General features: G+C 40.1%; 1 protein-coding gene across 3 annotated transcripts in view; it reads left to right on the top strand.

Annotated features, from left to right (window-relative positions):
• The first annotated feature begins 7,003 nt into the window (after positions 1-7,003).
• LOC145434241 (uncharacterized) overlaps positions 7,004-22,711 on the top strand; it is a 67,763-nt gene continuing 52,055 nt past the window's right edge. Inside the window, exons 1-2 of one of the 3 annotated variants that reach the window (XR_013913310.1) lie at positions 7,004-7,758; positions 15,887-16,038. Coding sequence is in view for 1 of the 3 variants with exons in the window: in XM_080311589.1 (XP_080167715.1) it covers positions 7,689-7,758; positions 15,887-16,038 (222 nt within the window). In the remaining 2 variants the exon portion in view is untranslated. Of the gene's footprint in view, positions 7,759-15,886; positions 16,039-22,711 lie in introns of those variants that run through there. The other 2 variants (XM_080311589.1, XM_080311590.1) reach the window with 2 other exon arrangements.

Raw genomic sequence — 22,711 nt, 5'->3', positions numbered from 1 at the left:
GTAAACGTTATAAATCTTATTACAGCCAAGTACTCCAATCAATGCGTCTTCAACTCAGGGGTGGGCAAACTTCTGAGCTCTCGGGCCGCATTTAACATTTGAATCCATTCGTGGGCTGCACTATATAAAATTCGGACTGTAAGCCAAAACGCAACATTGGTATTTGATTATACAGTGAGGACATGGAGATGATATATATATTTATTTAAAAAAATCCAAACTCTGCTTTGATGATATCGTAGACGCGTCTTAAACGAGGTCAGTAACCAATTTGTCAAAAACATAGTGATGAAAGTCGGTTGTCCCGATTTTTAGAATATAATTGAAAATTTAGTCTGTGAGCAGCGATCTGTTCATAGATTTACTAATCCCACATTTGGTTCAGTTCCAGGACACACAATGCTGACAGCATCATAACCATGTTGGCTTCAAACAAGCTTCTACTATGTGTAGATAAAATATAAATATCCTAATTCCACACATACAGAGAACGAATCTACCTAAGACACGCACTGAAATAATTCAAACTGGAGTGGCCAATCTGAAATCACACTCGTGATCCGAATTAGTTCAATCTCGTTTAGGATTTCCGTGATGTTTACCAGTTGAAACCTTTCAATCTTCGTGGGCCTTGAGATCGGGCTGTCGCGCCAGAAATCAAACATAAAAATATAATATAGGAAGTATTTACCTTCGAACAGTGGTTCTCAAACTTTTTAAGACACGCACCTCCCTTATGATGGTAAAATATTTCGCGTCCACCTTATCGTCATGTCACAAAACGCATCCAGGATGCTAGCAAACCTTACCGATAGTTTGATGACATGTAAGGTTACGACTGCGGATAGAAGCTTTTTAAACATGAAATTCAGACTAAATACAGAGCAATAATTATGAAGGGGATGTAAATCGCTCGGAGCGCGAAATATTTTTTCTTTCGAGCTCAGATTCGCGCCCGCCTTCAGATGCGTTCACGCCTCAAAGAGGGGTGCGCCCCCAGTTTGAGAACCAATGCCTTATTATCATGGTGAAATATACTAAGAAAAAGTTTAATCAAGTCCCTGCATTAATTCCATTTTTAGTAGGCATTTTATCAATATTTTGAATAAGTTTCTTTAGACTCTCGCGGGCTGCACAGAACGGTGTGCGGGATGCATGCGGCCCGCGGGCTGAAGTTTTCCCACCCCTGCTTTAACCAGACAACTAGATTCAACTAGATTCGGGCACTCTCATACGAATTGAGTATTGCAAAGTGTCCCTTAACACAGTTTCAGTAAAACAATAGATTGGGGCTTCCCGACAAAATGTTCCGAGATGTATTGTGTCTTGCTCATCGAAATCCGGCACACCCATGGCACACAAAACCAGAACCTACCTCAGACTTATGCGTGATGCCGCGGTATAAATCGAGTACAACAATTTTATCCAAATTATGCATGTATGTATAGGCACGTAGGGTTTATGACCGCGATATAATTCTGTTTGCTGTCGTATCTAAACTATAATTGCCGTCGGTAAATTTGCCATCATTTGCAAGGGGCGTATATCATAATTCCAGTACTCGAACCAATCATCTTTCACTATCCGACTCAAAGCATTAGGATTATTACACGATTCAGATTCGAGTACCGGAATCATTGTGACCATCCCCAATTGTACGGCCAATCGCAGAGGTGGAATTAGGATATGTGTGTATTGGGCCCGAACCCGATAGGTATGGGGCTGTACCCAACAGTAACATATACAGATAGGATCGTTAATAAGTTGAGCGGTCATCGGGTGCGATTCAACCACGAAATGTTTCTAATAGTTAAGTTTAAACTGGCAGCCTCGACTGGACCTGTACGATTGATACATTCCATCGTCTTTAGTACAAACCTTGAAATATGGGTGGGGGAGGGGAGGAAGACCATGGAATTTTCAGCAATTGGGTCACTGGAAGAAAAAGGTTAAGAACCACTGTTCTAGCTATATTGGGGGTGGCGTACCCGTGATCCTCGAAGAAATTTTCACGTTCAAAGATGGATTGACCACGTAAATTGATTATGTACTTGATATAAGCCAACCAAAATTTAATTAGCCTTATCGCGAAATTTGGAATGTTGATGACTAAAATTGGTTTGCCGCCCCGGAGATAGATCAATGAACAACGCATTTACTATCTGACACATGATGGCTTATGTATAGCTCATCATTCAGAAAATAACAAATGAACACCTTAAAATCAGTCATTGTTCCTAATGACAGATCGGAAGGGCACCTGTAGTCAACTCCATCCCTGCACGCAACGGTTGGAGGTTATTTATAATAGGAAGATGACATAGCCAATTTACCAATTTATAGCCACATTAGGATTCTAGATCAGGGTTGTCAAACATAGGCCAGCCAGACGACTTTTTGCGGCCTCTGAAGCAATTCTGAGTAGATTGAAAATGTTTGGATTGTCCCGGACATTTCTAACAAATGCTGAGATTTTTCTAATAATTATTTCCGATAAATAATCCCTCAAAACAGTCGATGTCGAACATGTTTACAGGGCACATTATAACCATCCGACGGCGGAATTGCGGTTTCAAGTAACTCCCCAATAAGAAATAAGTCAGTGGCATTGATACCTAATTCCGAGAAGGCAAGAAAGTGCACACTGAGTTCAAAGTTTGATGAAAAACTGGATCCTCAAGTCATGACTCGACTCGAATTACTGTCCCAACATGACGTCAAATGACTCATACGCAACATAATGCTGTTGTTTGTGATATTCATGAGGTTTATCGACTACTCATTTACACCAGGCGAATTTTCTTCATTTATATTTCGTAGCGCAACGTACTAGAACTGTGGAATGATTCGTGACTCGGACTTATGTTTTCAAGTCGTTTTGTTTGAGAGAAAGGTTCATAAATTCCAAAGGAACTCATCATTGAGTGGAATGGCTGTTGATTAAAAAGTTGTCTTTTCTTGCCCCGGCAGATTAGAACTGTGGAATTAGTCGTGACTCGGACAAAAAATTTTCGAGACGACTTTCTTGGAGAGAAAGGTTCATACATCCCATAGGCTCTCAGCATTCAGTCGAATGGATGTTGATTGGAAAGTTATGTCACAATATGAGCTAAAGTAGTTCCTTTTTCAGCCAGGCAAATTTCTCCTACAAGCCTAAACATTAGTTCTCCTCAGTACACATGAGCTCGGAGCTGCCTGCCTACAGCATTCATGCAAAAGTTTAGTCAATAGAAGTCACTGACAATGAATTATGCTCCCAGTGTAGTATAGCGTTTATAAATTGCACGACAGCAAGTTTGACAGGTTTGACGACTTGACGAGGTCTATACTAGGGTTACTATATTTTTGTGAAGCAAATTTAGGACACTCTTTAGCGCCCACTAGCGGATTTAAAAATTAGATATAACACATCGTCTGTCAATATGACGTCACACTAGCAAAACATTGCCAATCGACTGTATACAGGAATGGGGTGGAACATAGGTCATGAATTGGGCCACCTGTAATGTGATGGTGATTGATACTTGCTAGGGTCTGCAATAGATTTCTCCATTGGCCGGATGAAATCGTCTGGCGGGCCGTGACTGGCCTGTCGGGATTGTGTTTGACAGCCCTGCTATACTGTTAGGTCGGGACGGCTATCTGATTGTGTGTTTATTTTAATCAGGTCCGAAACAACATTTTTTCTGCCACCTTCCGCCTAAAAAATGCACTGATCTTGGGCCCACCATAGGGTAATCGATGTAGCTTAGGGTTAACATATTTTTGCAGCACAAATTCCGGACTCTCTTCAGCACCCACTAGCGGATGTTGAAATAAGGTCTTAACAAATTGTCGATAAATATGACGTCCCACCAGCAAAGCCTTGTCTATCGACTAGAGATGGTCATAATCCGGTTCAGGAGTATGATGTTGTGTGTTGTAAGTTTTAACCAGGGCCGAAGCCACATCTTTTCAGCCTCCTCCAGTCTCAATGAACACTGATCTTGGGCTCACCGTAAGGTAATCGATGCGACTTGTGGGGACTTACTATATATCATCTGGTCGTTAAATGATTTGAATGAATTATGTCAATCTTATTGGTTCTTCTATATATTGCTATATAGTTTATAAAGGCAAACTACCCCAGGTTTAGAACCACCTTCTTCGAATAAGCATCCAAACGGCCCAAACCGACTCTCTGAATATACCGTTATTTTGTAATTGCGATTACAATCAGACTTATTTTGGGAAATGAGTGTTATTTTTATTTCTTTTTGATTGCAGTTTTTTCGAGGTGGTAGTCCCAATATTGAAAGCAATATATGTTTTCCTAAATCACGCGCAGCGCGAAGATAAATTCCATAAATCGGTCCAGAATAACATTGTTTAGGTTGATTTGCGAAGAAATTATGAAATTACTTCAAGCCGTCAAAATTCCGGACATTTAGGCATATTTTAGAAATTCCTCCCGGACGCAGTTTTAATAGTGAAATTCCGGACATGTCCGGTAAATTCCGGACGTATGGCAACTCTAGATATATCTAGTTGTGTAATTAGATTATTATTAGAGCGAAATGCTGTTATTATAATTCTAATCGTATTTGTGAAATCTTTCAAAGGTCTCATCTTAATTCTGATCGAATTTATCATTTTCGTGAAAATGCTACAGAGAACTGTATAGTGCGAAACGATCCAAGATTGGTTGGTGTACAGACATTGTCATTCTCATGCTGATCAGTATGAAAATGAGCTCTGATTTAATAAGAACTGAAATTGATTTTTGTTATGTCTCTATTTAATTCAATTTCTACGTGTTTTTGCATATTCGAATTTTAATTTTATTCGAATATGACGTAACTGTGTAGCTATCATTAAATCTATTTTGAAAAAACTGAAAATTGTCGATAGTTGTCCTGTGCTCACTGTCAGTTGCAGCACCAACTACCGGGAAACGATCCTAGTCAGCCCTCAAGATTACCGGACATCGTCATTTTATGTATTCTCTTGTTTCGTTCCATCCAATGTGAATGCCTTTTGTTTATATCGCTTACAGGCCCAAGTGAGTGTCTGATTTCAAAGACTATTCCAATTCGTTTCGACACCTTCGTATCTTTTCATTGTATGGCGGTATTTTGATGTTTTAAAATTATAACGTTGATAATAAACTGACATTGACACTGAGGCTGTGGCCGCAAACTGGTGTGGAGCAGGGCATTTTGTGTGGTCTGTAATCGGTATAATTGGCGGTTCTATTATTTTAATCCGTTCAAAACGCACAATGTACAATGCGCTACTCGAGAAAGAATACGATGTAATGACTAGGTTTTAATGAAGAGCTGGATGCGTATCGAGTAACCTTGATGGCGGTTTAAATTGTGGATTATTACAGCGCTTACTATAGATGAAGACTACGGCTATGCGGTGGCGAGATAGCGCATGGTATAATCCACAGATGCTATACTAATGAATTGCGGGTTCGAGTCCGACCGAGGTCGACTCCAGAATTCCTAACTAAGTCTTGGAGGTCTATCTAGGCTCCTCCTCGCCATCTCATCCGTGAAAGCGGCGTCTTATAAAAATCCTAGAAGTGGGTCGTGCTACGTGTCGCCATCTACTTAAAAACCTGCAGAAAATTGACCAATGTATAGTCGACACACACCATAAACACCATAAAACAGCAACAATCCGAATCGAATATTTATTCGAATAAATTCGAGTATTGAGCAATGATTTGTTCGATTACTGAAATTATACGTTACTTGTCACCATGAGAGCTCACTATAGATACCCTACTTCATCTTCTTTTGGTCGTACCGCAGCATACCAAACATGTACCGTAAAAGCTAAGAACGCCAGTGGAAATGACACTGTGAAGCCTTGGTCAACCTGCAGCATTGGCACAAAGTGCAATACGAAATAGATGTGCTGGGGAAAATATTCAATTATCTTTAATGTGGAGCAGAACCGGGATTATATTCTTTGTTCCTTGGTCGTATAAAATATGCATATTTGAACTTTCCACGTCATTCATTCACGTCAGATCCAGATTCTAATCACTGATGTACTCGAATATGCCCAGCCCGACTAAAGACGCAAATCACTTGACGCGTAGACACAGATCTTGATGCCGTCATTGACGTGTAGATAAACATTTGTTGTTTTACCATAAAAATGTATTCTGACTCCTTCCATGCATCGATCTGCAATTTCATATTTTGCTCTGCTCATCTAGATTGTAGCTTCTCGGGCAATTACTATATGCATTTGGCTGTTAAATATTTTGATTGAATTCTGTCCTGATTCTTCCATTAGGCTACTCTGAAATGAACCAGCAGGTTGCACATCCGGTGATTTTCAACCTCTTATGGTTGCGACCTCATTTCAAACTTGAAAATGTTCCGTGGCCCGGCCGAAAACTTGATAAGCTGATTACTAAAAAATTCAGCTTCCTCAAACTTGCTCCCGGCCTAGGAAGGTGATTACGTCCAACCTCATCGCGATCCCCAGATAAAGGCAAACGACCCCAAGATTTGGAACCACTATCCATAACTGTAGCACCCAATCGGCCTTTCCAACTCTAGGAATATACCGTTAGCTAGGGCTACCATACGTCCTCTTTTAAGAGGATTTGTCCTCTTTATTGACTTTTTTGAAAGTGTCCCTGGAGGACGCCCTTTTGCCCTCTTGTTTGAGATTTTGTCCTCTTTTTTGAAAATTGAGGTCAGAATTAGAGCAAATTGCGCGTGATATGCCATAAATTAGCCTATAACTGACGCTCCGGCGGGTATTTCGGAGTGAAAAACGGTTATTTTAGTTCTGGGCGGAGAGATGACCTTTTTTTTAGTCATCCACCTAGCAATTCGTGAAGAAAAGCGGTATTTTGAGCTCTGTGCGGAAAAGATAACCTTTTTTTAGTCAACCGGTCACAAAGTGGGAAAATTTCACCGGTTTTTGAGAATTCATCTCCGGTTTTGCAAGTGTCAAATTTCTGAAAAAGTGTCCTCTTTTTAAATTTCCAAAATATGGTAAGCCTACCATTAGCTTATAATTGCGATTACGATTAGACTTATTTCAGTAAATGATGGTTATTCATATTTATTTTTGGTTGCATTTTGGCGGGGGTGGTGCCTGGTGCTCATACTGATATCAATGTACGTTTCATTACTTCGCGCGCAGCGCGAAGAAGAATTTCGAATTGCATAAATCTGCTTGAAAATAATATTGTTTATGTTGATTTACGAAAAACTTTCGAGCATACTTCAAGCCTTCAAAATTCCGAACATTTAGGCATATTTTAGAAATTCCTCCCGGACGCAGATTTTTCAGTGAAATTCCGGACATGTCCGGGAAATTCTGGACGCATGGCAACCCTCGTCTATACAAAATACATATACATCTGCACCGGTAGGATACATCAAACGACACAAATTTGGTAGTATTTGGTGACTTGAAATTGACGAGAAATCGGAAAATTTGAGACGACTTGATTTGACTGATAACATCACTTAAAAAATTTTGAAGTGACTTGACGCGACTCGAGTCGAAATCTGCCGTGATGAAAGCGTATTTTGTAAGTTCACTTTCGCTTGGTTGCAGGATGACATTTGAAACTTTGCACTTTCAAACAGATAGTGAAACGTAATGACTTTGCGCTACCGTATAGTTACTAAACACGAATAAGCGATATAGTGGATTTACGGCGACTCATGATGAAGGATATTTCGAAAGTTTTGTTCTTTGTATTGTGGTTAACTGTGATCACAACAGGAGCAGAGGGTAAGTAGCGAAGAATTTTATACATATTCCGTCGGGCAAATGAAATATTTAAATAGCTCTATCGAAAACGCTACATGTCTGCGGATCGAATAAACCCAACCGCAAAGCAAATAACCACTATTGTCAGCATGTAGTATTCTTCTACACGCCGCTAACCTTTCCAATGCTGTGGCACGCGAGTGACCCTTTTGCAATTCATCAATCTCAGTGGTATCGAGGTCACCCGTGATGGCTTTTTAACCTTTTATGTCTGGTTGAATGCTTATTCGCGCCGAGAACGTGCAACAGCAACAATGACGAAATTCGTGCCGGAAGTTTTGCAAAGCTTTACGAAGCGATGACGCATGGCCTAGATACCACAGAGGTCGATATGTGCAATAGGACCATTCGTTAAAATCCTTCATCTTCCGTTCGAAAACGGGACTTTCTGAGGAAAATAGCTGGTGCCCAGCAGTGGTGGCCCCAGGATTGGGAAGGCCCTGGGCGAAACTTCCAGCCCCCCATATTTCTATGAAGGCAACTTCTGGGGGGCAACGCTCCCCAGACTCCCACCCCTCTCACTACAACTGTTATATGTTGCATGCCTACAGACTCCCTAATACTCAACGGACTGTTTATTATGTATGCAACTATTCACAATAAAATCATTCAAAAGTCCACGCATAACAGGCAACTGTGTCATTCAAGTTCAAGATGTGATTTTCATATATGAAATTAATCACAAATACTGTGGCAATATAAACTCAACAAGAAAAAGTTTATACTTTTTCAAGGAATCATTCACAGGATTGCAATGACTCGAGTCGTGATATTTTGTTGACTCGACTTATATAAAAGTATAAAAGTAAATATAAAAGTAGGATTGACTTTTGACTCGGAACCGTGTGACTCGGTTACAATCCTGAATAAGGTTCAAGAGCTAATCAATCAGTAAGGTGACCAAACAATGAAGTTGATAAAACACATACATAGAATTGAAACTTTCAATGAATGAAGAAACTACTATGACCGGACAATTGAATTGATGCATTTGGTACTTCAAAAAAGTAGCAATCAAAATGATGATAGCAGAAATGACACCAAAAGTAAAAAAAGAACAACCAAGAAAAAAAGAAGAAAAAGAAAAAGAACAACTATCATACGGGTACAAAATGATATTGGTGTGGTGTAACTTACCAAAGCAGTCGAGACATCATTATTACTCAAAGCAACAACAACATCAACAACAACAACAAACAATAATGACTCCCCTTCTTTGACAAGATAACTCAATCAAGAGGAGTTTATTGTCATCAAGAAATATTACGGTATGACTCAACGAGGATTAACTCATGGACTATATTTCTACGGCAACAGCTAAAGAAAAATAATTTATTCCTAACAGCTAATACAACAAAAGTACCTACAGAAAATAACAAAGGCCGGTATAATACAAAACATCACTTGTCCCAGAAGTTACCTAACCAAGACATAGCTTCATGTTTACGGTAACTTTTACATTGAATGCTTGCAATGTGTCATTTACCGGTCATAAAACAGCCAGAGTCAGATAGAATAGAAGAAGCTCTTGAACGTGACAATATAATAAGGTTAGGGATCAGAACGAGGCCAATAATAATTTTCAAAAACAAGTCATGCACACCGTCAAATTCAAATATTGTTAGCGCAACTCTGTCTACACAAAGATTGCGAACGCCAGTTTCAAGAGGAGCTAAACATTATCCAAATCGCCTACTTCTGCCTACAATATACATTGCTGTCCAAACTTTGAAATTATATATTGTATAAGAACTCATTTTCTCACCATATTATGTTATCATAGCTTCCATATGATTATTAATGATGAGGATTTTAAAGTTGACAGAAATGAGAGGGATACTCCAATGATTTTCAATAGCAATGACCTTAAATTTGAGTACCGTATACAAAAAAGCCTAATTGTAAGTTGAATGAGATATTAGATCAACTTCTACAAGGTAGCTCATGTACAAACCTACCAAAGATTCTATCGATTTTATGATTGAATAAGCCGGAAAAGCTCGTTTTCATCATGCGTCAACTTGAAAAGCTGGAAATTGAATTTGAAAACTTGAAATTGTGATGTAAGCTACTTGGATAGATTTCAAAATCGCTTGATGCAAATTTCTGTCAATTCTTAAAACTGAAATTAACCATTAATTTGTTTTAGGGCAACTGACATAGAGTTGGCCTATTACTGAAAATGAATGATATGCACCAGTCACGGAAAATATATACTTCCTGTGTACACTGTAGTAGTTTATTGTAAATGTTATTGTAATTTTATGGCACTGAGAAGAAGGTGTATAATAATAATTAAAAATATCATGAACGTAATAATCATTCACGACAAAATTTTATGCTTGTGGGTGCAATCGCGTCTCTTGCACAAATATCTCCTGAATAATAAATTAGATGAAAAGGAGTAGCAGCCGGGCCTTCAAAATTATGTGAATACTTGGCGAGTGAATAGTGCGATACCAAAATCTGCAAGGATTCTGGGCGGGGACGCAAAAAGCATGTTAATAAATCAGGGCGCCTTCAGGAGCATTTAGAAGTTATTTCCATTTAATTGCAAAATGAATAGAGTACGGTAGGGTCTGCTAAAAACAAAGTATGCACTTCTATATCGGTGCAAACATTTGGTCATCGACCCCTCTTTACGACACCATATTCGACATGAGTGCATGGATTTTCATGGTTATTCGCAAGATGACGACTATAAATCACGTAAATGTAGGAGGGAGTCCCCTCAATAATTTCAAAGTTATCTTTTTAAACGGGTTCAGAAATTTAGTGATCGACAACTGTTTACGGCACAATATTCCACATGGGTAAATGTATTTTCAGTGTTATTTGCAAAATGATAACCATCAATCGCGTAAATGAAGGCGCGCCTGCCCCCTCAATAAAATCAAAGTTAGCATTTTTAACGGGTTCAGAAATTTAATGATCGACAACTGTTTACGGTACCATATGTTACATGGGTAGGCCTACATATATTTTCAGGGTTATTCGCAAAATGATAACTATAAATCGCGTAAATGTAGGAGGGGCCTCCTCAACAAAATCAAAATCAGCTTTTATAACGAGTGCAGAAATTTAATGATCGACCACTGTTTACGGTAACCATATTCTACATGGGTACATATATTTTCAGGGTTATTCGCGAAATTATAACTATAAATCGCGTAAATGTAGGAGGGCCCCTCAATAAAATCAAAGTAAGCTTTTTTAACGGGCTCCATAATTTAACGATGGACAACCGTTTACGGTACCATATTTTACATGAGTACATGTATTTTCACGGTTATTCGCAAAATGATAACTATAAATCGCGTAAATGTAGGACGGTCCCCCTCAATAAAATCAAAGTCAGCTTTTATAACTGGTGCAGAAATTCAATGATCGACATCTGTTTACGGTACCATATTCTACATGGGTAGGGGAGACCGGGGACAGTTGTAACAATTTTCGTATTTTCCAACATTACGTTTTTTTCTCGTGGAAATTTCACTTCCAACGTTTTATATAAAGAAGCCAACAACTCGATAGTTGATATAAAAAATAATTTTGTACTCAATCAACAATCAATCATGTAAATTTTGGGTCGCAAAAATCGCTGAAATTGTTACGGTGTTATTTATAACTAAACTCAAACTAAATGAACAACGAAAACGGAAGCACAAATTGTAATATTGCATGAAACTAAAGGAAGAGACGTTTGAACGCTTCCAGGCTACGCCCCATCGCATTTATGGCATCTGAATGTAATATCACCCCTCGTGTCTTGTTCAAGCTTAAAGTGTACATGAGACACATTCACTCCATCATCTCCCTACACATATTCGGCCTCTTCTACCAAGGTTCTGTTGTTAAGCGTGCATAATGGGTTGGTCATTCGGTCACCTGCGAAGGTGCGAAACCGACCTGGCTAACATATCTTGGTTGAATGGGCCGATGATAGTATAGTAAAACGAGGACGCAACATTGTGTGGCGTCAAAGCTATAATGACATTTTCTGTGCTGTAGAAAATTAACATAAATTGTTCACATCGCATATCAAAATGTAAGTGGGCCATGATCAAAGTCAGAGGATGAGAATTAAGCCATTGAAGTCCGATACACCAAAAGTCGATCAAAATGAGAAAGGGTGGTTGAATCACGAAAATAACCGAACCGTCAGATTCACATCACCACTATTGTATGGCCGTTTCGACAGATGATCATGTTAGAATTGGTATCGCAAGGCAGTATCTGTTCTGGTGAACTTCTGGCTGTTGCAAGATTATTCTGCAGTATATGAATGGTAATACCAACATATGAACAGAGTCATTCAGAATTGATAACATATTTTAACGGGGCAAAAGTAACAGAGTGTTACGATTGCCCCTGACACGCTCGACCATGATTAGTGTCTCAGTAAGGTACCTTCCCGGCGATGCAAGTCCTATTCTTTCCATCACCACGGTAGACTATAGTAACATTGTTTCAGCTATATATATTACGTTGTAACTAGTTGAGGTACTATTCTTCTAGACCAGAGGTCTCAAACTCAAATGTGCTCGCGGGCCAGTCTTCCAGTTTTGACGACGCCGCGGCCCGCAGCATTTATAGTGGTGTTCTAATGTCTTTCCAAGTAGGCCTTATTTGGCGGGAATGAACAGTCTTATTGAAAGTGAGCCGATCCAGCAGACTGACAGTAAACACTCATCGTCAAAATGTGATTTAATCTTTTATCAATTTAGGCCTGGCACGAGAAGAATCATCACATTTATAACTATTTGAATAAAATTGTTGTTGTACTTGATATATATTAATTATAAGATATATACTCCATATGGGTGGACAAATGTATGATGCCATCATAAAAGCTATCGGGTTATAATTTTTCAACTACTATGAATATTTTGAATTTAACAGATTGATAATAGAAACTAATCTGATATAAGAACATTTTTAGGTTGAGCATTGTAATGCCAATCCAGGATTCGGGTATACTTCTGATAAGTGGGCTATTAATCTCATGGCCAAATATGTTCAAATATAGGAGCAGAAAGAAATATAAATATAATATAAATATATTAATGAATGTGTCCTAGTGATTGAAATGTCGGAACGCCGAACGGCCCATTACTATTACATCGTTGGAGCGTACCACTACGGTACTCGGCACCTTTAAGAACATGGTTTAGCGACCAAAGATGTAACAACAGATTGCCAATGGTTGCCATAACTACTTGCTTAGTTAGCGAAATACCAAGCTGCGACCTTCTGATCTATTACTATTCTCCTGATACGCGATTAGTTTGTTGCGTCCATGGTTCAAACAAATTCACGGCATTCCGAGTCACTCCAAGTTCACTCGATTCATTTTTATTTTGCCATTGAGTTAGCCCGAGTCTGAGTAGTCCAAGTCCAACTCACAAATTTCACTCACGAATCGTCTAAGGGTCAGGTTTTGTCATCATGAATTGGAAATGTGGCGAAATGGTGAATCTTCCACTGCACGGTAGCGTTTGGAATTGATGTGAAAGTGAAGTTTGATGAATAATTTAGGGCTTTCAGAGCAATTTTAGAGGGGATTTTCACTTTACAACTTGAAAAGATATGTGATACTTATATATTGTCAAATTAGGAAAAATCTAAAATGTCGTCGCGGGCCGCACAAAATGCTCTGGCGGGCCGCGTGTTTGAGACCTCTGGTATAGACAAATTATTGCAGACCAGAAAAACTTTACTCAAGGGTAAAAAATTTCGTTTTTTGTAAATTATTCTGGGGTTTCGCATCGTAGCTCAACGTAACTTCAGGCATAATAGGAGAAATAACTACTGCATGCGCACTTAAAATATCAAGCTGATTTCTCCATCCTACTAGCGGTGAGGTCGATTGTTACATTTGCCCCTAGTTACATTCAGGGCTTTGGAGCAGTCAGAAATTTGAACTGCTCCAGCTCCGGCTCCGGAGCTCTCTTCTATCATACATTAGCTCCGGCTCCAGCTCCGGAGCCGCATTATTACCACTGCTCCGACTCCAGCTCCGGCTCCGGCTCCGGCTCTGAAATTATCGAATGGGCCTATCTTTATCAGGGGTTGTCAACCCGCGGGCCAAATGTGGCCCGCGAGGTAATTTCCTATATTATATTATCGAAAATGAATTGCTCAGATTGTGAACTTGCAATGCCAACCAAAAATTACGATTCTGACTGCGACACTTGGGATGTTGATGACTAAAATATCAGTTCCGACGCATTGGCAGATCCAGGGTCCAATCACATTTTCAGTAAATCGTCGTACATTACAATAAACTAAAATAGTAGCGAAATTTTTCTTCATGCTTCGCGTGTTTAATTGTCACACGATTTCTTGCTTGGTAGCCTACCCCCTACTGACAATGAAAAAAAAACGCCCAATTTACCCGATTGAGTCTAACTGTATTCGTAATTACGCAAGAAAGTCTTTTCGCGTTTGCGCTCGCATAAAGATCGTCGACGGTGAAATGTAGGCACAACATTATTGTCGCATATTATCGGAGACCTTCGATATCGACATGACCAGACGCCGAACAGTCGTGTCCTTGCAAACTGACCCTAGCGGGGGGTATACAATAGACCCGCAATACTCAAGTAATAATATTATTGACCTAGTTTATTTATAAACTTAGAAAATTTTACCCGCTTGGCGCGGCTAGTGGGCCGCACACTCGCTCGTTAATTGCATGGACCCCTTTAGCCGAAAAGGTTGGCCATTCCTGGTCTATATAGATTACTAATCTACCCATAGGTTAGTTATCTAATGTAATCTAGAGTCTGTCAGCCGTCAGTAACATCCGATGTAGCAACGAAGACATATAGGTGCCGCCGTGCCGGCTTGTGACGTCATACTGAATACTTGTCAATTGTCGACAACATCAGTTGCACTAGAACGCACTTTATGCCATTGCTGTGCACAGCATTAAAATTCAGGCCTGCTGTTCAATTATGATATATCAGCAGATGTGGTTGTTTGCATACATATATAATGGCATCTTATGAAATAGGTCGGAGCCGGAGCTACTCCTCAAATAACGGGCTCCAGCTCCGGTTCCGGCTCCGGCTGAATTTTATGTACAGCTCCGGCTCCGGCTCCAGCTCCGGTGAAAATGCACGGCTCCGGGGCTCCGGCTCCGGGCTCCGGCTCCGGCTCCAAAGCCCTGGTTACATTTGTCCCGGGTCTCCCCTACATATATTTTCACGGCTATTCGCAAAATGATAACTTAACTTCGCGTAAATGTAGGAGGGGGCCCTTTGACTAATCGCAAAATAGACAGGCAATCATGAATTCAAAGTGAGCTCTTGTAACGGTGCAGAAATTTGCTGATCGATCACTGTTTACGGTACCATATTCTATATGGGTGCATGGATTTTCATGGTTATTCGAAAAATGATAACTAAAAAAACGAGAATTGATGATTGACCCCTTTCACGGTACCCTACGATATTCTTTGTGGATACAAAGATTTCCACGGTTATTAAGAAAATGGTAATAGTTGGAAAAAAGCGCGTAAGCTGGAGGGTCATACTTCATACCCAACAAATGAGATAGGTATCCATAGGCATAGGGTTGCATTTAAAACAAACGGTGTTTTAAAACATTGTTTTAAACAAATGCCCTTCTGAAAAAACGTAATTGTTTTTTTAAGTTGTAAAATTCTGCCATAATTGTGTAAATACTTTTCAAAAAACATGTTGTATGAACCTAAGGACAATTACCACCCGAATATCCGACGTATATCGATATGGGATGGTTGGAACCCTAAAAATAGTCGTTTCAACAGCAATGGTATACATATATTTCGTCAAAGTAGCTATATTTACCCTATATTTTCCATCGTCAATGTCAGTCCACTATGACGTCACAATTGAATATTCGTGACGTCATGACTTGAAAAAAACAAAGAAAAACAATGAAAAACATGCTTTGAACAAGGGCCTTGTCTTAAACCTGTTTGTTTTAAATTGAATTTTGTTTTAAATGCAACCCTACGTATAGGCATAACTAAAATTGCTGGAATCATCATACAGTTGATATGTTGCAACATAATCTAAAATTCGTCTTTTTTCGGTTTCAGTGACATGCCATCTCGCCCGTATGGACTTAATGTTTATGTTGGACGGGTCGAACAGCATTAGCACCGAGGATTTCAAGTTCATGAAGCAGTCCCTCGTGAAGATGGTAGAATCGTTTCAGAACATAGGACCGATTGGCGTACAAATTGGAGTGGTGAGCAAATTTATGCTAGCAGTGAATATTCGTGGTGTGGTAAAATCTTAACCTAAGATTTATTTGGAATGGAAGTTATTTGGTTCTGAATAAAATGAAATTGATTTCGGAAACGTCAACGCAGTATGGATCCGTAAAAATCGCATCGAACCCAAGTATAGGGATGGTGTGAACGCGCAGAACATTCGCGTTCTGCGCGTGAACCCCAAAAAGTTGGAGGTTGGCGTTCGCAAACGAACCTTGGTAGATTCTGCACTGGGAACCTTTTACATAAATTACAATTTTTCATGCCATTATGACATCTTTGATTGAATTTATTTGTATTTCAAATTCGGACCGCTCTCTTCAAGACACCAGCATAGCAGGAAAAGAAATTCGGAACTAAACTAGGAAGTACCTTGCCAACGTCAAACATATAATTTGCTTCGTTAGAAAAGTTTGCTCGAAACATTTGTGAATATTTAGTGACTCTCTGCTCTGAGCTTGATCCGTAATCACACAACATCAAGAACGAAAAACACTAAATGTGGCGAGATAACGGCTTGGTATGAACCAAAGCTGTAACACAAATAGTTTCTAGTCCGATTCGTTTGTTGGGCCTTAATCTAGACTCCTATATTCACCACCTGATCCCGTAAAAGCCTAGAAATAGACCGTGCTACAAGTCGGCAGATAATGAATCATAATTAAGAATATCAGTCTGGTGTAAATGACCATTGTGGTCGAAAAGCACAATGAATGCCACAAAAACTGTAACAGCGACACTAAATGTAGGTAGTCAGTAGTGATGTAGTGAACCTCTGAAAGGTTCAGGTTCGTGTGAACGCGAACCTTTTTGAAAGGTTCTGTGTGAACGCGAACGTGAACCTAGTGACGTCACGTGACGTCATATAGCTAATTCCAACCCTATCTTTCAATGAAGTGATAGCCTATATTGATGTACACCAGTGGTTCTTAACCTTTTTTCCTTCAGCGCCCCCTTTCAAAAATTATCGTGCTCCAGCGCCCCCCAACCGCATATTGTAAGGAATGTAATAAAGACAATGAGTAAGCGGGAGGGCCGTAACAGCACTTCGTGATCCCCCCTAAAAATGATTGCCTTGCGCACCCATAGCGCGATAAACCAAACTTCCGAGGGCTTCGCCCCCAAGAACCCCGTAGCGTGATTTCGATGGTCAGCAAAGTTTGTGTGGCATGGTCGCCCTAGGTAACAAAATTTTCTATAATGTATGAATGAATAGGTGGTAATTACATATACAAGTCCCTATAAACTTTTATCCTCTCAGCCCACGTAATCAGATTTACCAGTAGCGCAGATTGAGCTGTTGTATGGGAAGATGGAGGGCACGTAATTAATAATTAAACATATTCAGGCGTGCCCGTAGGTACAATTAATTCGTTACCAGGGCCGTAACAGCACTTTGTCAACCCCCCAAAAACGTTGGTCTTAGCCCCCCCCATCGGGTGATAAACCAAACTTCCAGGGGGCTTCGCCCCCAGACCCCCTTTCGGCTATCCACTAATTGCTGATACTAGTCATCTACATTGGGTGTCCATTTACTGAGGCAGGTATTCCCGCCTAGACGCGCGAAGCGCGAAAAATTTCAATAATTAATGATTGAATTGGTAAATATGATCGGGAATTGCATTTATATTGATAACAAATTTTATCCTCTCTTTGCTCACGTAAACAAATTTACCGGTAGAGCTGAGTGATGTGTGATTGAAAAGGTAGGACCCCTCAATAATAAATTATACATCTTCGGGTTTATACCCGTTGGCAGGAACGAAACGGCACTTCGTCAGGCCCCACGAAAAAACTTGGGTCTTGGGCTCCCATAGGGCGATAAACCGACCATCACGTTGTTCGTTTTGCCACGAAATCAGCTGTACTGTTTAGCGAGCCAGTGCGAAGTGCGAAAACTTTCGATAATTCATGATAAAATCGGTCAGTAAGATCGGGAATTGCATATATATTGCTATTAATTTCTTGTCCTCTCTGCTCACGTTACCAGATTTACCGGTAGAGCTGAGTGAGGTGCAATGTTCCGTCTAAGCTGCTCACGTGCGCAGTGCTGACATGGTATCTGTGCACAGAAAATCTACGTTGCGTACAACTATTCCGAAGTTTTGACCCTTTTTTAGACGTTACGCACTGTTGTCCAAGGGTCTGCGCAGTGAGTTTATTGAGTGTGCGCAGACTCATCAAAACGTAGAGCGAACATTGTTAGGTGTCTTGGAAAGTGTAGGGCCCGTAACTAATAATTGAACATATTCGGTCGGGCGAACCCGTTAGTATGACTTCGTTGCATGATGTTATTTCGTGACTTCCTGTCTACTATATCAAAAAATATAGAATCGCCCAACAGGGATATCGCCCAACAAGAATATCTAGTTTTAGATATCCCTGTCGCCCAATCGTACTAAACTAAAAGACGAACACGATTTCAAATTGGTATTTCCTCACTGGCATATAATTTTTCCCTGCCGGATGGAATTCGTCTTCTGGGGTTCAGATTGCCAACACAGGAATATTCGGTGCCAGTCATTTAGGCGTCCATGGACAATTAAACCTATAAGTCTTTTGTAGGCTATATATAACGAAGTTTTCGGTGTTCATTCTCTCTGAATACTCATTAAGGATATGTCCTACCACCACATCATCTAAGGCGAAGCCATTTTTCTCCAGCGCCCCCCATACCGCCCCCCTGAGCCCAGCGCCCCCCATATCGCCCCCGGGCGTTTCCGCCCCCTTTCAAAATCGCCAGCGCCCCCTGGGGGGCGCTGGAGGCAAGGTTAAGAACCACTGATGTACACGATACCTAGCGACGACTCGGGCCACATAATGCCACAATGCTGAAGTACATTTTGGCGTTTTAAACGTCGCTAAATGTATCAACTGCTGAGGCAATCAAATGATATAATACTCCCATAAAATCAATATCATCCTTCGCTTTGCCAATAATTTCGAAGTGGAGTTGCCAGGGAATATAAGCTTACGCCTTACCGGTCTTGACCAGGCCAGACAATGTATTCGGTGTATGAGTATTGCTACAATGATATTGGGCAGAGTGTAAAACAGGTTTTTATACTTGCTACCGATATTAGGCTACCCGAAAAGTTATACAGCTGTAGCTAACACCTCAATCGCACGGATTTGGTTTTAATGATACAGTAAACATATGATGTGAAGCTGAAGATAGACCCCGTACGCTAGCTAGATTTGTACATAAAAAAACGATATCATTCTTATTGATTGGTTGAATAAGCATCATTCGCTCTCTACATGTTATGTATGTCGCTCGTGATGTTGTGTGATTGCGGGTTGGCTCACATCAGAGAGTCACTAAATATTCACTAACAGAAAGTTGGATATTTAGAGCAAAATTTTTGTAACAAAGCAAGTAAAATCTTTGAAATTGTCAAGGTGCATGCTCGTTTTGAGTTGCTTTTTTATGCTGCCGGCGTCATTCATAGAGTGGCCCGCAGTTGAAATGCAATAAATTCGATCCAAAGATGTCAATATGAAGTGAAAATTTTAATATATGAAAAAGGTTCACAGTGCAGAACCTACTAAGGTTCTGTTGTGAACGCGAACCTCTAAATTCCCGAGGTTCACACACAGAACGCGAACGTGAACCTCGCGTTCACACCATCCCTAGTAGTCAGCAATGTTCCCCCTAAGCTGCGCTCAGTTAATGCGCATTTTGGTGTCGCCTGGAATTACCGGTGACTTTGTAGTCTGTTTGTTAATTGTTGAGGTTAGCTTCATACAAAATTTGAGACTTCCGTCACTTACACGAGATCGTGGACTCGTCTTGGTGCTCATGTTAGAAGCGAGGACGGATGATCATTTGCGTAAGTAGAGTCAAACATGGCCAGTGTTCACCGCAGCAGTACATACCTATTACCCACGTTGGGTGTGATGCGTCAGTGACGCGGGGACATGGGAGGCAAGCGAGGCAGTGCCTCACCTGTTGCCAGGATGAGTGAACGAAAATTGAGAAACCTTCCATGATCATTGGTGTTTTCAATCGATGTTCATTAATGACTACATTTGGAACATTTTCGCCCCCAATCCCTAGAAATTAGCAAATTTGTTGTTCTCAAATAAAGCGCGAACGAAGAGGTAAGGCACAGGTGAGGTTCAGACGGGCCAAACATCATTTGTGATAGCATAATTCATTGTAAATAGCTTAGAATTTGTAATAATTAAAAGGATCTTACTCGAATGTCATAGTCGCACTGATTCTCAATTCTCAAAGTATTCACGGTAACATTACGTTTCACTACCGGCCTACATTTTAACGGCAGTGCTAAAAAGCTACTTACCAATCAAGAACATGGGTAGCCAATTAGCCATTGTAATTAAAATTTGTAATTGTCAATGTCACTTCCACGACAGTACATTTAACACCGTATATCAGGAAGGCAATGTGTATTTGAACACTGCATTGTCATACAGGCGTCGTTACGTCTGCTATTCTCTTTACTCAATCAACGTATCGTGCGATACAAGATTTCGAGGCGGGTACATACTACAAATGCATCGTATTCGCGAGTGATTTTGGTCGCCGACGCAACAGCAACTTAAATTTGAGGATTTTGTCGGGGAATCCGAACCCCTACCCGGAATATGCCACTGTCTTGCCGTCTCAAAGGCAGTTTTATACTGCCACAAGAATAATTATTCAGCCGTGATGAAGATTTACTGACAACTTTCTGCGATATTGATAGATTGAAGGGGCACTGCACTCTAAAAATGATGTGGTCTCAAATTGAAGTACGAAACGAAAAAAAAATTTAGCCGCTGCCATTTTCTTCAGAACGCCGCCGAAATGGAGCTGCAATTTATTGAAATATCCACAGGACCTTCACGCTCCAGCTGTCGCGGCTGCACGTCAGTTCTTAACCCGTTATATGGCACGATGCCGTCACCGTCGTACTTGCTCGACGCGATTAGGCAGTCACGCAGAGAACGAACTTTAGATGGTCGTCAGCCGATGTTTTGAAGGAAATATGTCTTACACGCCAAGTGGTATAGATACGGCGTTCAACAGACGATGTTCAGTCAGCATATTCATGTCGAAATCGGGCCTAGTGTATTCTATTTCTTTAGGACAGAAATAGATATAGTCCTACTCTAAAGCTTGTGCACTGTGCAGTCAGTAATACACTGTAAAATTACAGCTGAATGAATAGCTTTGCATCAATATATAACTGTAATGGCATCTCAGTATCAGTTAACTGACAAATATTATAGAGTCATGACAAGCTTCAGACACAAATCCTCCCGACTAAACATCTTACGTAGAGGACCGCGACAGCTGTAGCGTGAAGGTCCTGTGGAAATTTCAATAAATTGCAGCTCCATTACGGTGGCGTTCTGAAGAAAATGGCTGCGGTGATTTTTTTTTCGTTTTGTCCTTCAATTGGAGACCACATCATTTTAGAGTGCAGTGCCCCTTAAAGTATTACAAAAATAGCAATTTGGAAAAGAGACAAATCTTATACTAAAAAAAGTAATATATAGCCATAGCCATATATATAGTTCCCGACCCCATACCGTTCACAGTCAAGCCCTGACTTACTGATTCACTGTGACAAAAGCAAATAAATATCCTGCTTGCACTGCTCAGTGCTAGTAGTGTAGCTAAGGAACTTTGGTACGCACCAATCAGAGGAGGCCACGTCGCCTTAATGGCCACGCCTATATGCCACCCATTGCCACGCCTAGATATTCTAATGTTTTGTGAATTTCAATACCGATTTTCCATGTGTATTTAGCAATATGTATTGAATAACTTGCTTCCGAGAAATAAATAACATTCATTATTAGAGACTCGAACTAACTTTGCCAATATTTTATTTTTTAAATTACTAATCCACATGAGTCGAGATGTCGTTAAGTAAATTATTTTTTGGTATTAATCATTACGAAAAATTTACGAAGTTCCGATACACTATATTTTAATTTCTAAAAATTACTAATCCACATGAGTCGAGATATCCTTGAGCAAATCATTTTTAGGTATTAATCATTGCGTCACTTCCGTAAATCATATGCACGGTTCTATGCGTACATATTAAAATCAGGACTATGTATTGAAAATAACTTGCTTCCGATAAATAAAAAACATTCATTATACAAATTCGCTAGATATTCTATTATGTGTAAAGTGTATTTAGGACTATATATTTTCGCGGTTAATATGAGCTCTCAGATAACACTCATCAACGTTGAACTATGCGCAGTTTTATGGCAACATATTAAAATTCTACATATATTTCGCGCAATCAATCCATGTGTATTTATGACTATATATGATACACAAGACCTCTGTAAATATTGAGAAATGTCATCATCACTAATTAATTAATGTTCACTTATTTCGAAAAACGAGCATAATATATCAGTAGTAGCGTTAACGTCACAAACGCATCCGGTACGACCAGACGGCGTGAAACAACGCCTTCGCTCGATTCCTGCAGTCACCACATTTCATACGACTCAGTCCTTTTCGTGTCACTAGAGCAGGGGTTCTCAACCCGCGGAGGTCCATTTTGCGGTCCGCGGCCTTTTTCACTTCGACCGCAATTACTACTGGCCCGGCATTGTTGCATATTAATTTAGCTACTTAGCTCTCATCGCACCGTCGCTGTTTTGTTTGAA

Source organism: Botryllus schlosseri, chromosome 2, assembly GCF_051294905.1.
Source record: "Botryllus schlosseri isolate E-star chromosome 2, Bs_hap1, whole genome shotgun sequence".
NCBI lineage: Eukaryota > Metazoa > Chordata > Ascidiacea > Stolidobranchia > Styelidae > Botryllus > Botryllus schlosseri.
Note: the sequence above shows the minus strand (reverse complement) of the source record. Positions and strands in the feature narration are given on the sequence as shown.